Raw genomic sequence first — 16,401 nt, 5'->3', positions numbered from 1 at the left:
TTAACTTTAGAATGCTATAAATGAATGAAACAATACTATAAAATAACTGTACTATTTTTAAAATAATCATAACAAAACAAACTATAAAGTAGCCATCAGTGACTTCACAGAATGGCATTGATGTGTTTGTGTTCTAAAGAGCCCACCACCAAGCAAAACACTGCAGGATTCCTATTTTGACAGTGCCTCACAGACAACTAGTTTTATTATTTCACAATCTACTTCAACTATCCACAGGTTTACATCTACCATAGTGAATGAGAAGAGATTCAAATTATTACTTAAAAACCATGAAAGTGCTAGTGGGAAGATTCTAAACCAAATCTGAATGGAGAAATTAAAATAAGCATAGCAGGCAGACAAAAAGTTTTGGAGTCAAAATAACACTCAAAAAATCAAGCATCTTTTCAAAACATCCAAAGTACCATTTTAGTGTTTAAGAATAGCCAAAAATATTTTCAAATACTCATGCTCACCAAAAAAAAAAAAGAAAGGAAAAGGAAAAAAGGCTCACAGGCTCCATATTTTCATGCCAAGTTCCAAGCTGGAGTGATATTTTATGAATTAATTTATAAGGTCCTAAAAGAAGCTATAAAGGAAATAGGATCTGCCTGTCCCCTCTCTGGAAGCCCTGAATCTTTTAGCCTCTAGCCTCTGAGCTGGAAATGCAGCCTCTGTGGTACAAAATAGAAGGCAGTGATTCCTCCCAGCTGGCCTTCCCTGTGTCGGCCTCTCTGCCCCTAGCATGGTGGCTTAGCTGGACTCAATCAGCGGAGCAATGAGTGCTTCACGGAGGAGAGAGTTATCAGACTTCTCTTCACCTGCCTGAGCCAGCTGCCCACCCCCAGGCCACGTCCAAGGTTGGGATAACACAAGATCAGTGACAAGGCACGATGACACTGGTGACTGCCGTGCTCAGCCATAAAGAACATGCTCCCATGGGAAATCATGAATTAATCTCATTAATCTTTCCAGGAAACTTCAAGAATGTATTCTGCTGGCATCCTGGTAAATTAATTTTTCCAGTTTCTAAACCCCCAGTGTTTAAAAGTTAATCCAAACTAGATAGGGCCTAATTCACTGCTTATTAGCTAAGCCTCTTAGAAGGCCTGTTGTCTTTCTTCACACAGCAACAAAGTTTACTATTTCACACAATTCAAGAAGGACCAGAAGCAAAATCTATACTTTTCTCCTAAGTCTGTGTTCCTACCCAAGACAGAGCCTGAGTTGCCATCACCTTAAACAAACACGTGCTCCTGCATGGCAGAGCATGTTGATGAGAGATCTGGGGGTTGGGAAGAGGATTATTTTTTAGGCAAATTCAGAAATTTCTCTCTGCAGCCTTGCATGACCACTCTTGTTTCAACTTAATTTCCATCACATCCTCCCTAGCCTGGCTTTGCACATTTTATTTCCTTCATTAAAGGCAAAACAGTCTCTCAAGAGTGCCTCCAAACTAACCTTAGGGACAAAAATGCAAATATCAGCACAATTTATCATTTTGTCAGCAATCCTTGGTATCACGACCCCAAAGAGGATGGCAGCTGGTAATCACACAAATATTCCACAACACCATCCACAGGCACCCCGAGTTTCTGGTCACTGACTAGCAGCTGATGAGCACCAACTCGAGCAGAGGAAAAGTAGGAATAAAACATATTTGCTCTTGGGTTTTACTCTGTGGCCCTGCTTGGTGGTCCTCACCCGAGAAAACCCCGCTTGCAATGGCCCATAGGTGCCATTACTCATGTTTAAAACGTCGGAGGGCAGCAGTTCTCAGCGCCAGCTGAACGTTAGAACCACCTGGGGAGGTTTCAAATCGCCAGATGCCCCGGCTGCACCCCAGACCAATAGAAGGGGCTCTCTGGGGGCAGGACCAGGGTGTGACTAGTTGTTAAGGCGCCCCACGTGATACCAATGGACAGCCAGCGCTGAGAACCTCTGCCTCCGAAACAATTTTTCAGAAATGCAGAAAACGCACAGATTTAGAATGATCACCAGTCATTCACTTTGAGAGGAGATAGAGAAAAAAATGATTCACCAAGACTGACCCAAAAGGGAAGAAGCACCACCCGCAAGCCGTAGACTATCATCTTCATCAAGGGACACCGACAGGCAGCCAGCCAGGGATCTAGCACCGTGAGAAGTCCTTAAACACCGACAGGTAATCCACAGGCTGCCCAAACAGAGCCGCAGAGTACAAGAACCCTGGGTTCTCAGCCCAAACTGCTCATCAGAACCACCTTTAAAAACACACCCAAGTCACACCAGACCAATTAGATCAGGATTTGTGGGGACTGGCTAGTGCACAGCACTTTTTAAAACAATGGCTCTCACACCTAACTTGACCAGATTTACCTGGACCCACCGCCATGGTTTCTGATTCGGGCTGGGCTGGGGATGGGTATATGAGAACACACAGTTCTAACAGGCTCCCTGGTGATGCTGGTGCTACTGGCCCAGGGGTCACACATTGAGAACCACTGTTTCCGAAGTTCCCCAGCTGACGCTGATCACTGCAGCCAAGTCAGAGGACCGCTGTATAAGAAGAGCATGCTCTGGCCATGGTGTCCAGGGAAGGAATTACTGTAGCTCTGCCACCAACCTTGGACTTGACAACGATAAGCCACTGAGGTTTTTCAAGCCTCAATTTGCTCCTGGTCTATAAAATTGAGATGTAACAAAAAGAGATACTTGGTACTTTCTACAAATGCTTTTTTCAAAGAGCTAATTACACATGAAACACTGATATAAACACACATAGAAAGGAAAAGAAAGTGGCCTTATGGGCAATTAAAAAAAAATAGCTTTCAAAACACAGGAAAGCTAAGTTCTTGCTCACAGGATTTCAGTACATTTGGAGACACATCAATGGGGATGGTCTAGGGATGTGTGACAGTATCAAACAGGCACGTGCTGTGAGTCATTCACGCTGTTTCCCAGACTCACCTGTGAGGACCTTGCAGAGCTGCCCAGGTATCTGGGGCTTGGGAGAGGGGCTGGGTGTCAAGGACCATTTGCGTCTGACCAGATGCTCTTGTCCCTGGGAACTGTTGAGGGGCTGGATGAGCACCTGTTCCTGCCCGAGCTGGATGAGGCCAACCTGCCCAGAAAGAGAAAAACAGACGTCAGTCATCCTCATTCACACCCGTCCAGGACCCCAGCGGCAGAAGCTGGGAAGGCCACCCAGCTGAGGCCTGTTCCCGTGCTGGGGCTGCTGCTTTGCAGGTTCTGCTGATTCACGAAGCCCAAGAATGAGCTCATGTGTGACCTGAAGCACAGGGATCAAGCGACGGAAGGCAGAGCCTGGGGCACGACAGCACCCGTTCTCTGTGTTCACTTTCAAAGGTATATTATTCTGTTGTTTGTTTTTTTTTTAAACTTTTTAAACTATTTTTACGTCATCCCCCGGATCATCCACTAGATCACTGAAAAAGCAAGAGAGTTCCAGAAAAACATCTATTTCTGCTTTATTGACTATGCCAAAGCCTTTGACTGTGTGGCTCACAATAAAATGTGGAAAATTCTGAAAGAGATGGGAATACCAGGCCACCTGACCTGCCTCTTGAGAAACCTGTATACAGGTCAGGAAGCAACAGTTAGAACTGGACATGGAACAACAGACTGGTTCCAAATACGAAAAGGAGTACATCAAAGCTGCATACTGTCACCCTGCTTATTTAACTTATATGCAGAGTACATCCTGAGAAACGCTGGGCTGGAAGAAGCACAAGCTGGAACCAAGATTGCTGGGAGAAATATCAATAACTTCAGATATGCAGATGACACCACCTTTATGGCAGAAAGTGAAGAAGAACTAAAGAGCCTCTTGATGAAAGTGAAAGAGGAGAGCAAAAAAGTTGGCTTAAAGCTCAACATTCAGAAAACGAAGATCATGGCATCTGGTCCCATCACTTCATGGCAAATAGATGGGGAAACAGTGGAAACAGTGTCAGACTTTCTTTATCTGGGCTCCAAAATCACTGCAGATGGTGATTGCAGCCATGAAATTAAAAGCCACTTACTCCTTGGAAGGAAAATTATGACCAGCTTAGACAGCATATTAAAAAGCAGAGACATACTTTGCCAACAAAGGTCTATCTAGTCAAAGCTATGGTTTTTCTGGTAGTCATATATGGATGTGAGAGCTGGACTACAAAGAAAGCTGAGCACTGAAGAATTAATGCTTTTGAACTGTGGTGTTGGAGAAGGCTCTCGAGAGTCCCTTGGATTGTAAGGAGATCCAACCAGTCCATCCTAAAGGAAATTAATCCTGGTTGTTCATTGGAAGGACTGATGTTGAAGCTAAAACTCCAATACTTTGGCCACCTGATGCGAAAAGTTGACTCATTTGAAAAAACTGTGATGCTGGGAAAGATTGAGGGTAGGAGGAGAAGGGGATGACAGAGGATGAGATGGTTGTATGGCATCACCGACTCGATGGACATGGGTTTGGGTAGACTCCAGGAGTTGATGATAGACAGGGAGGCCTGGCGTGCTGCAGTTCATGGGGTCGCAAAGAGTTGGACACGACTGAGCAACTGAACTGAAGTCACCCCCCAAAAGTCAACCTGAGCAGGTACTCCAAAAATGTTGGGAATGAATGACAATTATATCCTTAATAGGAAAAAAAAAAGTATATATGTATATCCCTGCTGCTGCTGCTAAGTCACTTCAGTTGTGTCTGACTCTGTGCGACCCCATAGACGGCAGCCCACCAGGCTCCCCCGTCCCTGGGATTCTCCAGGCAAGAACACTGGAGTGGGTTGCCATTTCCTTCTCCAATGCATGAAAGTGAACAGTGAAAGTGAAGTTGCTCAGTGTGTCCAACTCTTAGCGACCCCATGGACTGCAGCCTACCAGGCTCCTCCATCCATGGGATTTTCCAGGCAAGAGTACTAGAGTGGGTTGCCATTGCCTTCTCCAATATATATCCCTCAGTTCAGTTCAGTGCAGTCGCTCAGTCGTGTCCGACTCTTTGCCTAGGCATCACTATTTAGACTATTTAGAATCCCTACTTAGACTATTTAGAATTTTATATAGAAACTTATCCCTGGGAATTAGTAGAATCAAATAAGAGAGGATGGAGTCAGATCTTAGTGTTAATAGTTTGGTGATAGGAGATTTATAGATTTTCTTCAGTATTTCAAGAGAACTTGGCAGAGTAATGAATTAGATTTAGGTTCTAATTTAAAGTACATCAGTGATTTAGACCTGTAATTTTAAAATCTTATCAGGTTCGTAAGCAGTATCAGAATGTATAAGAGAACTTAGGACTTCTTTACAAGACTATTAACTCATTATTTACAAGAACCATTTAAGTTCTTGCAAAGGATTTATTCTTTAATCAGACTACAAAAGAACTTGAAAATGAAACTGAATATGCTAAATTTCTAAACATGGTTTTAAAGGTTTAAATGTTGTCATCACCAGATTTGTAAACAGGATCAAATGTTATCCAAAGGCTCCTTAAAAAGAATTTCAAAAACTTGCTACATTATAATGAGAACGTGATTTGTAAATTGAACAAAAAACTTGCCGCTTTAATAAAATGACTATTAATTCTTAAAAACATGTACACAATGCAGAGAACTTTTCCCTTCATTTGGAACCAATGCTGACAGTATTAAAAGTCTGCCCTCCTTCCCAGGATACTTGCCGCTAGCTTCCCTCTGAATCATCAACAAAACGAGGTAAACCTCCCACAAGGAACCTGACTGGCTATTATCTGTGTGTGCCCGCTGGACCCTGCAGCCCACGGCCCCTGCTCTGGGTTCATGGTTGGGACCACCTTTGCCAGCACAGATTCGGGAGATAGAGCCAATCTGTCTTAGGCTGTCACGAACATCCCTGCTTCTCTCCCCCCAACCCCACACACACACTACTTTCTAAAAGCTGTAAACGCACTAAAGCAATGGTTCCCAAACTCCAGTGTGCATCAAAATCACCTGGAGGGCGTGGATGCTCACCAAGAACACTCATTTCTAACAAGTCCCTAGGTGACACTGCTGCTGTAGGCCTGAGGACCACACTTTGAGAAGCACTGGTGTCCACCACAGCTCAGCAATTCCTCCAGCCTCAGGTACAAAGTTTACTCACACGAAAGGATACAGACTCCTCTACCTTCTGAAAGGATGCATCGATTCGAATCCTCTGGAAATAAATCAGATCAATTACGAAGATCGCCTACAATTTTAGTCCCCAAATCACAGGGTGAGACCATACTTACTGTTCTAAGCAGATTGCAAGGTTTCCATTTCATTAGAACTTCTGCCAAGAACAACTCAAGAGATTTTACTGCCCAAATAAAACTGTCTTAAAGTGGTACTGCATGACCTGCCGGGAAGCAGGGCTTTCTCCCCTCTCCTTTGAAGTTAAAACCTGACTCTGTTCACTGTGATACTTCAGGGAGGTGGTTGTGGGGGGCAGTGCAGATCCCCACCGGAAAGCCTCAGGGCAGAACCCTGGAGAACTGTCACTGGAAACGTTCATGATTGAAACAAAGTTGGTAGATGGGCCCCACATGGAAGGAGGCCATGCTCCCTGGAGGACATGCTCCATTCTGACAGGGTCCCAAGTCTTCCCAAAATGCTCAGACTGCGGGAGGGCAAAGCCCCCTTGTGTCTAGCACTTTCCAAGCCAGTTATCCTCCACTCAGCCCAGTGTCCAAGCTGCAGGGTAAAAGACCATTTAGCCAGTAGTTCTGATGTGACATAACACAGAGAATCTGTAAGAAAGCCTACGGGCAGGCACACATACACACACACACACACAAAACCACGGTCCCACCTCCTGGTGGAGTTTTTACCTTAGAGGGTCGTTTTCACAGGGACCACATGGTGGTTTCAATCTACTCAAGAAAGAGACTAGCAAAGCTGCTGAGACAGACATATGGGCCAGAGACCTGTACTCAACCGGGCAGCCAGGTGCCCCCAGGGCCCGGAATTTCACGCAGGCCTGTGGCCAGAACAAGCACCTGGAGGGGCCGCAGGGCATGGCCTGCCTGTCCAGAAGCCACCATGAGGAGGGACTCACCCCTGTCCTCCCCAAGCACTGCCACCGGGCACCCTGAAGCCTCACCAACACCCACTGGGTCATTGCGGGGTAAGACGTTCTGTGAAAAGCGCTGTCTCCACCACCACCACCACCCTCCCTGCCACACACACACACACACATACACATACACACACATACACACACACACATGCAGAGACATACATATACACACACACAAACACATACATACACAGATGCACACTCACACATACACACACACATACACACATGCCCCCCCACACACATGTGCACACACATATGCCCACATATACACACATGCATGCACACGTGCACACATACACAGAGACACATATATACATACACATACACACACATGCACACACATATACACACATGCATGCACACATATACACACATGCCCCCCACACATACACACATATGCATATACGTGCACACAAACACATATACCCACACACACGTACACACATACATACAGACATACATACACACACAGACATACACATACACACACACACAATCTCAGCATGGGAAAAACTTGTCAGCCCTTTCCCTAACCATCCTCTCCCTCCCCTTTCCCTACAAAAACCAATCCCCTTCCCTGGCACTCTATGTCCCAGCCCACTACCTGCTGTGTTAGAGGGCATGTGACACAGCCCAGTGCGTAGTTTGTGTCTTTGAGGCAGGATCAGAATTATTCCTCCTTATTTTTCCAATGTCTGCCACATAAGAGTGACTCAAGAAAAATGTGAGTGAACTGGACTGTACTGGGATGGACTCAAATGAAATGGATGGAACAGAATGAAGTGGACGGACTGGCGCAGACTAGGAGGCCCCAGCACAGCACTCCCGCAGCCCCGCGCCCACATTCCTGTCCCCGCTGCACGCTGCAGTCCCTCGGCCGGTTCTGAGAACTCCTGAGGCCCAGGCCCCACTCCAGGCCACATGAGTTAGATCTCTGGGGGTGAAACTCAGGCACTGGTATTTTTTTAAGCTCACTGGGAGACGCTGATGCAGCCAGCATCAAGAACCACTTTCCTAGCTTTCAGCTGGCTGCTGGAGAGGTGGCCACCTCCCGCATCAATCCAGGACCTGGAGGTGCCCTGGGCATGGAGCGCCTACACCAGCCTGGGCCTTCCTGATGGGGCCCTCTGCCCTGTGGCCCCAAGAGCTGAGCAGGGCTTGCATTATTCCTCTGCTTACCGTCTATGTCGAGAAGGGAGCCACTGGGAAATGCTCTTGCAAGGCTTCCCTGTTCCACAGACAGCAGTGAGGAAACGCCTCAGATCACAGTATATGCAGGAGCGCTGCAGACCCCATCTAAAGGGGACTGGACTCCCATGGCGGACAGGACTGGAAGCCCAGAGGCCTCTGGCTTTTAAGGAGACAACAATCCTCAATGAAATGAAGAGAAACCTTACATCTTCTAAGATTTGGTATCCTACTAAAGAAGTTTGTTGAAGTTGCTCAGTCGTGTGCAACTCTTTGGATTCCCATGGACTGTAGCCTACTGGGCTCCTCTGTCCACGGAATTTTCCAGGCAAGAGTACTGGTGTGGGTTGCCATTTCCTTCTCCAGGGGATCTTTCCGACCTGGGGATCAAATCCAGGTCTCCCACATTGCAGGCAGATGCTTTACCTTTAAAGAAGTTTGCGGCAAATAAAATGTATCAGGTGTAACCTGATATTACAAAAGTTCTGAGTGGTTCCCTTTCAGTTCCCTTTGTTCTGGAAGCTGGCTTTGAGGGGTTTCAGTGCTGCTTTAAGAGAGCATTATAATCTGGGTATTATTAACCCCACCCAATCCCCTGAAGCAGGACTAGCTCTCCCTGCAGCTGAAAAAATGAGTGAAGGTCAGAAAGGTTTGTAACTTCCTAACATTAGTGAGACTTCTTTGCATAACATGAAAAATGCGTTTAAGAAACTCTGTTTCATGCATGTTCTGGAACCATCTGACGCTCTTCCCTCTGTCTGAGGGGACCTGCCTAGTGACTGGTGACCTCACTGTCCTACAAAGGCCACACGGGGACTTCAGCACCCAGGGAGCCTTCGAAGCCTCTCCTTTTCAGGAGGCCACGGCTTCTGGGTTCACTGGACTGGGCCTTCAACGGCCTCCTCCCTGTGGATGGGTGAGTGTAGGTGGCTGGAGAGGAGGGAGCAAGTCTGCTCCCAAGAAGGAAAAACAGTCCTGGGGCTGCAGGCCCTGCTACACTGGCCTCAGACTTTTGGGAGGCCTCAGCGGAATCTGGGGGGGCCTCAAACCTGTCCCAGAAGGAGCATCCCCGATACAGCACAGGCATGAGGGGCCTCCCAACCTCCACAAGGAGCCCCCCTTTCAGGGTCATGTTGCTGCCTCTGCAAACGTCAATTGCCTGAACACAGATTCTTGGTCTTGACTCCAAAGTCGGCCTCCCCATTTACAGCACTAGACAGTCACAGACCCCCTCCTTCAGACCCCTCTCCTGTAGTTTTCCTCTCTGTCTCCACAACCCAAGCCTTGAGGCCCATCACCTCGCCCTTCCAAACGCCCCCTGCTCCTGTCCTCCCCACAATGCTCTCCCCAGGGACTTCCCGGTTAGTAGCCAGAAATGCCCCCTCATGGCCTCCAGGCCGGTGATCCTCAAAATGGTTCCCAACCAGCAGCAGCACCTGAGAACCTGTCAGAGCTCAAGCTCTCGGGTCCACCGCCAGATGGACTGGATCAGAAACCTGGGGGGTGGGGCCGAGCAATCCAGGTAGCAAATGCTGCCAGGAACTCTGATGCCAGCTCAGGGCTGAGAACCACTCATAAAGAATGAACCCCTCCCTACCCCCACCCTACAGGCTTAAGAGCATGCTCCTTCCCCTGCCAACCTTCCGAGACAGGGCCCCATACCCCACTTCTCTCTGAGGCTCACTGGGAGCCTACTGGAGGGTCCTACACACGGCAGGTATATGATAATGATCTGCTCATTTAGTCAACAGCCTTGACTGGTTGGCTGATCTATAAATGGAAAAGTCTGGAAACAGCCTGTGGGGCAAGAGAAGAAATGTGTTTCTAATGCCTTAACATGCCAGGCTCTAGCTAACTGATTTCAGACTTTATCTTACTTCCTTCTCTCGACAGCCACGCAAAGCCGATGCTATTTACCCTTGTGTGACTTCAGACAGGGGCATTCAAAGGACATAAGCGACTTGCTCAAGATCACAGCCCGGAAAAGTCTTATTTCCGAAAGAACATGGGTGTGACGGTGCACCTGTGAGCCCGTATGTGGAAACACACACGGGGAAGGTGCTGACTCTGAGTGGTTCCCCAGGACGTACTGGCTGCAAAAACATCTCCTGTTGCACATATCCAAGGTCAAGGAGCTGCAGTATCTCCAATTCAGGAAATAAGCTTCAAGAATGCTGTCAAAGAAGACATCTTCAGTCATCATCCCATCTTGTACTTCTTTTTTAACAGGTTGCCAACTAAATACAAAGTTCAGGTATACACGTGTATACCTGTGGCAGATTCATGTTGATATATGGCAAAACCAATACAATATTGTAAAGTTAAAAAATAAAATAAAAAAAAATACAAAGTTAAGATGGGAAAATCTAGCTACGTACCCTAGGTAAGTAACTAGACAGGCTTAGGTATCCGAGGTTACAGTCAAGGGCAGCCTGATGCTCACAAGCGGTGGGTACAGAGTTACCATCAAGCAGAGTGAGCATCCTCCCAGAGGAGCTGGTGGGAGGCCTTAGAATTCTATGCTCCAGGTTCTCCTCTTCAATTTCTCCGCATCCCAAATCTCACAACTGTCTTTTCCCTCCTTGCTTTCCTTAACATTCACCCAAGTGATCCTTTTTACAAAGCTTTAAAAAATGTGTTTTGCATTTTCCAAATACATTTATGTTGTGCATGATAAATTCTTCAGTAACATTAGCTGCTGAAAGACTAAGGACTGCGTGCCTTCCCCACACCCGTATCAATACCATGATGCAGGATAACGTGCATAAAGGATAAGGTCTCTTTGCTCCCTTCCCAATGGCCTCCACACCACACAGCTTTTGCCAAGACTGCTTCCTACTCAGCTATAGTGATCAAGTGATGCTGCATTTAAAAGCTGAGCAATTTTGTGGGCAATGAAAAGCGAGTTGGGCAACTGTAAAGGGAGAGGCAGCAACCTCCCAAACTGGCCCCTTCATCACTGATATCACGCTGCCCTCTTGAGAGCATGGGCCCCCAACTCTTCTAAGCCACCTGCTGACTGCCTGGCTGACCTCACTTCCACCCTGTTCTTATCTGGACCACAATTCTTCCCCTATGGAAATGGTGAGCACTCTCCTAAAAGCTCCTGAGCAGACTGGAAGGAGGAGCTATGGGAACTAAGAGTGTGGGGAGCAGCACGGGCGAGGGGCTCCCGCCCCGGCCCTGCACTGTGGTCGGGCACTGGGCAGACAGAGCCCCTGCTCTATGGTCGGGCACAGACAGAGCCAGGCTGGGTGGCCCATGAGGCCAGTGAGCAGCCTGAGTGACAGAGACATAAGCCAGCATCTCTCGGAGCATGGATGTGACTCCAGAGAAGGTGTCCTGGGACCACCCCTGACCTTCTATTCCTCCTGGGTGGCCTGGAGAAAGGGCCATGCCCCAGAGCTCCTGGGTGTCCCGTGTGGCCCCAGCATCTCGCCCACAGGGCACCCCCTCAGGCCACATGCTAACAGGCAGGCATGTTCTGGCCAAGGACTTCCCTGACCTGGTGCTTGTGACGCAGAAGGGCCCCTGTTCAGCAGACCAGACGCTCTGCCTGCCTGCCCTCCTCTCCTCTCACTTGGGGATGAGGACGGCCCCTCCATCCTCTTCTTTCCGACAGGCAGCACTGAGAGTCTTTTCTGAGATGGAAACTCGCTGTCTCTGGGGTTCCACCTCCACTGCCTGCTCTGGTGAATCTTAACCCGAAGTTTCTTCAGATTCCGCCAGCCTTCCATGATCTGGTCCCATTCACACAAGGCAGCTGATCCAAACTCACATAAATCCTCTGGGAGGGAAAATACCTTCTTCATATGCCCAGAGTTCATCGCTTTGAAGTCAAATACAGTTAGAGAAACTTCCCAAAACCTATGTTATGTCTGAGGACTTCTCTGAAATGTAAATAAAACGAAGATGCATAAATGTAAAACAATTAATACTTGAGCCCATGGTCTCTGAAGATCCAAAACATGCAGCTTGCACAGCTTTTCAAGGTAAGACAGAGAAGGGAAACACCATAGACCCCCACCTCTGCCCGCTGTCAAAAGGCGGGGTTCCAAGGGTGGAGAGCAAAACGGAGTGTGAGATTTACTTCCCCTGCCCCCATGCACAATTAAGGAATGATCTATTCTAATCACGCATCTCCTTCAAACAGGTGTCAAATGTCTCCGGAGACAGCTCAGGGAGCAGAGGCTGCACACGCCTCCCTGCAGGCAACGCTCCTCATTAGGCCGTTCCGGAGACGTGAGATGCAGCAGGTTTAATTCATACTCAACACCGGAATAAAATTTTATCGAACACATACATGTCCACCTGTCTCTTTACCTTCTTACGGCTGCTTCTGCACTCAAAGAGCAGTGTTGAGTAGTTGGGACAGAGACCATACGGCCTGCAAAGCCTGCAGTATTTACTACTTGGTCCTTTGCAGAAAGTTTGCCAGCCCTGCTCAACATGATTCTTCAGACACAACGAGCCTTTGGAATGCTCCCAGCTGTGGGCACCAAAACTCACCTACTGGGCATTATTCCTTTCCCCATACCTCATGGTTGAACCTGTCCTCAAAAACACACAACACCCGAGCGAGATCTCTGTGGGGCTTCTACCATGGTCCAGAGGGGCTAACACAACGTTACCAGCCCAGCGGAACTGTCTTAGGCACACTGAGTACCAAAATCAAAGTAAGGTGGGGTGTGCCTACATTCCTGCTGCTTTCTTTTCTAGAGGAGCAGGACCACTCTGCCACCAAAGAGGTCCACTCCAAGTCACCCGGCAGTCTCTGAACCCGTGCCCTTCCTCTATAGGGTGTATTAGAAAGAAGTGTCCAATGTCCAGCTTACATCTATGGGATGCACAAAGCAGATGAAACCACAGAAATACGAATTTTAAATCTAAAGTCTTAGAGGTGCCCCCACCGCAGCTGGCACATGCTTAACGCAGCCTCTTTGCCTTGTTCCTTTATCTAAAGCACAGCGCCCTCACATGGTGCTGAAGGGAAGGGCAGTCCTGCTGAAAACCTGGAGGACAGAAGGGAACTCTCACAGCTCAGAGCCATGTGTGAAAGGGCCCAGCATTCACTCCGGGAGGATTTTAAATCAGTGTTATCCGGATATCCACTCTCAGATCCTTCGCAGATAGCGCCTCTCTGGAAACTTTACACCAAGAAGTATAAACTCTGACCTCTACAGAAACTCACTAAACCGCAGCAAATGGGATTCAGATGTTTCCATGTTCAGTACAGTGATGTGACCTAGACTTTAAACACTTTGGCAAAAACAGGAAAAATGATGTGGGCCTTCCAGTCCCTCCCAGAACATGATACAGCCTTGACCCGAGTCCTTCAGTGATCTGAGCCTTTCTCACCCCTGCTTAAGCCTCCTCACCCACAGCTCAGACTCCCCGCTGCTGTTCCACACTAGCTCCTACCAGGCTCCTCCACAGTCCCTTTTCCTCATTTAACCAAAGATGTCAATTTCTCCAGTCCAGCAAATGGAGATCATATTCTTATCAGAACTCAAAAAATCCTACAAGGGGAACTGGTGACGGCCAAGTTTAGAATTACTACCTAAGGTCCCCTACACTGCCGGGAAGGGAGCAGTCTTACATAAAGACTCTGACCCTCAGGGTTTCTGACCTCTGTGGCAGATTTGTGTCAACTTGTTGCACGCTATGTGGGTAAGGGTGAGAGAATTCTAGATGGTGGAGTGAGAGAAGGTGGAAGTGGGGAAAGCAGTTTCCTGTGCCAGGAAAGGACAGACACAAAAGAGTATCAGAAACCACTTCCCCAGAAGATAGAGAAGCGTGCTCTGCACCCATCCCAGGCTCTGCCGGGTGGGGGCAGCCCATCTGCCAGCCATCTGTGCTCCTTGGGGGCATGATGAGAAGCTGAGAAGTGTTGTTTGGGCACCAATGTAACCAAGTGAGCCAGTGTGAGCAAAGGCAGGGCAGAGGTGCCAAGGACTTCCTCCCTCCCTCCGAGCACTCCACAGGTGCGGAAACCGAAGCAGTGGTGGGTAAGGGCAGATTACTGCCACACCCAGAGAGCTTCCAGGGACAGAGAGAGGGGCTTATAACCAAGGTCAGCATTCCTCAGGCCTAGCTGAGGGTAGGTGCCAACAAATGCCTGCTTGCAGCATAAGGTAAAAATATTAGGGACACCTTCTCTTTCCTGGCTCCCATGTTTTAACTAAGAAGAGTAGGTTAGCGGCCTGTCTGGAGACCCCTCCAAATATCCTTTCCTGAGTAAAGACTCAAAATTACAGAAAGGAGGCCAATGCTTGACTCGATCCCCAATTCAAGAACAAGCGAACATACAGATCGGTGTTCCCCGTGACACACACACAGCACACCTGTGCAGAAGCAAACGGGGCTCTCTCTACATCCCAGCCAGGTGCACTTCTCAGTCTAGGGGCCTGGCGGATTTCATCTGGGCAGGACCTATGCTCCCTGGGCAGGCTGCGGCTATCTTGCGGTGCACCCCCACGTCGGTGCTGGCCTGACTCACCTCTGAATTTGCAGAACTGACAGCGCTGGGTAATGAGATGACTCCCCTTTCTTGCCCTCTGCTCCTAGACCCTCTGGAAGGTTGGGGGTGCTCCCTCCTGCCAGCGGCAGAGCACATCGGAGGCCCCACCGCCATCCCAGCCCTCCCCGGAGACCTCCCTTCACCCCCACCCTTGGCGCCCGGACAGATCGCCAGGCAGACCCGGAGGTGGCAAGAGCTGTACCAGGCCGCCGGCGGCGCCGCAGGCGCTGAGCGAGACGAGGGATCCGGGGTGGCCGAGCACGCTGCCGGAGTAGAAGCACAGCTCGGCTGACCGTCCATGGCGCCCGCCTGCGCCGGCCTCCTCCACCTCGAAGCCGCCGGACAGGAAGCGCAGGTCGCGGCGCAGCTGCAGGTACAGGTCGCGCCCGAAGGCCGGCAGGTGCAACAGCAGGGCGCGCTCCCCCAGCCTGGCGCGCGGGGCTGCGGGGGGCGCGCGGGGCCGTCGGCGCCTGCGGGGCCCGGGGGCGCCGGGCAGGGGCGGCAGGTGCACGTCTTCCAGGCGCACCCGCCGCGGGAGCACCACCTCCACGTCGGCGGCCGCGTCGCCGACAGCTGCGGGGAGAGACGAGACGCGTCAGCGCGGCGGGGCCCGCCCTCCCGCCCGCCTGCCGCTCGCGGGGGCCAGCGCCGGGCATCCAGCGCCAGCGCGGTCCCGAGACGGCGCCCTCGTCCCGTCCCTCGCCCGGGCACCTCCGCGCCGGCCAGCGCCGCCGCCTGGGCCCCGCGCCACTCCGGACGCGGCCGCCCGGGCCCCTCCGGGGACGCGGCGCCCGGGGGAGCCGGACCCCCGGCGGCCGCCCGGAGCCGAATCCTCCCGCCGCGGCCCGCGCCCCCTCGACCCCGCGACTGTCAGCGGCCGGCCGCCGCGACGCGGCGGCGCAAGCAGGCGGAGGCCGCCGGGGAGGGCAGGCGGAGGGTGGCCGCGGGAGGCGCGGGCTAAGGGGCGGCGGGAGCGGGGCGCTACCTGTGCCCGGGTCCAGTCCCCAGAGCAGCAGCAGCAGCAGGGGTAGGGCCAGGGGGGGCAGCAGGGCGCCGTCACACATGGTCCTCGGGAGCAGGCGCCCCCCGCGCGGCCGCTGCGGAGCAGGAGCGCGCGAGGCGGCGGCGCCAGCCGGAGTGAGGCTCCCCAGCCTTCGGAAAAAGTAATTAGCGCTGCGGACAAACCCAACGTGGTAAATCGCAAGCCCCGCCTTCTTCTCGGGAGGCGGGCAACGATTGGACTCCCGCTTTCTCCCGCCCCGCCTTCCCCTCGCCGATTGGCTGGGACGGACCTGACCCAGAGTGCGTAGTTAGGTTGTAAGCACTTTCTTACACGTGGTTTCTGGGCAGTTGCGGGAATGGGGCACCAGGTGGCGCAAGGGAGCCGCGTGAAGCCGCGCGATCCTGGACCACTCGGGGAGACTCCTGACTGATGTTCAGTTTGTCCCCATATTTGGAACTCCATTTCCCTGGAAGACAGGCCAGAAATTGTCTAGCGTTAAGGGACTTCACCCATAAAGGCATATTATGTCTATATCTAAAGTAAAATGAGTTTTGGTTGTTTGTGGAAGAGCAGTTTCGTGCACAAGGTGTGCAACTTTGCACCTTGGAAGAAAAGCTATGACAAACCTATG

General features: G+C 50.4%; 1 protein-coding gene across 3 annotated transcripts in view; it reads right to left on the bottom strand.

Annotated features, from left to right (window-relative positions):
* ADAMTS17 (ADAM metallopeptidase with thrombospondin type 1 motif 17) overlaps positions 1 to 16,020 on the bottom strand; it is a 410,186-nt gene extending 394,166 nt beyond the window's left edge. For 2 of the 3 annotated variants that reach the window (XM_024982261.2, XM_024982262.2), the window contains exons 1-3: positions 15,753 to 16,019; positions 14,970 to 15,340; positions 2,950 to 3,103 (exon numbers count right to left, since the gene is read on the bottom strand). In XM_024982261.2, the coding sequence (XP_024838029.1) occupies positions 2,950 to 3,103; positions 14,970 to 15,340; positions 15,753 to 15,831 (604 nt within the window). In that variant the 5' untranslated portion in view covers positions 15,832 to 16,019. Of the gene's footprint in view, positions 1 to 2,949; positions 3,104 to 14,969; positions 15,341 to 15,752 lie in introns of all 3 variants that reach the window. The other variant, XM_024982263.2, reaches the window with a different exon arrangement.
* Between the last annotated feature and the right edge of the window lie 381 nt (positions 16,021 to 16,401).

The sequence above is a fragment of the Bos taurus genome, chromosome 21 (assembly GCF_002263795.3).
Source record: "Bos taurus isolate L1 Dominette 01449 registration number 42190680 breed Hereford chromosome 21, ARS-UCD2.0, whole genome shotgun sequence".
In the NCBI taxonomy this organism is placed as follows: Eukaryota; Metazoa; Chordata; class Mammalia; order Artiodactyla; family Bovidae; genus Bos; species Bos taurus.
Note: the sequence above shows the minus strand (reverse complement) of the source record. Positions and strands in the feature narration are given on the sequence as shown.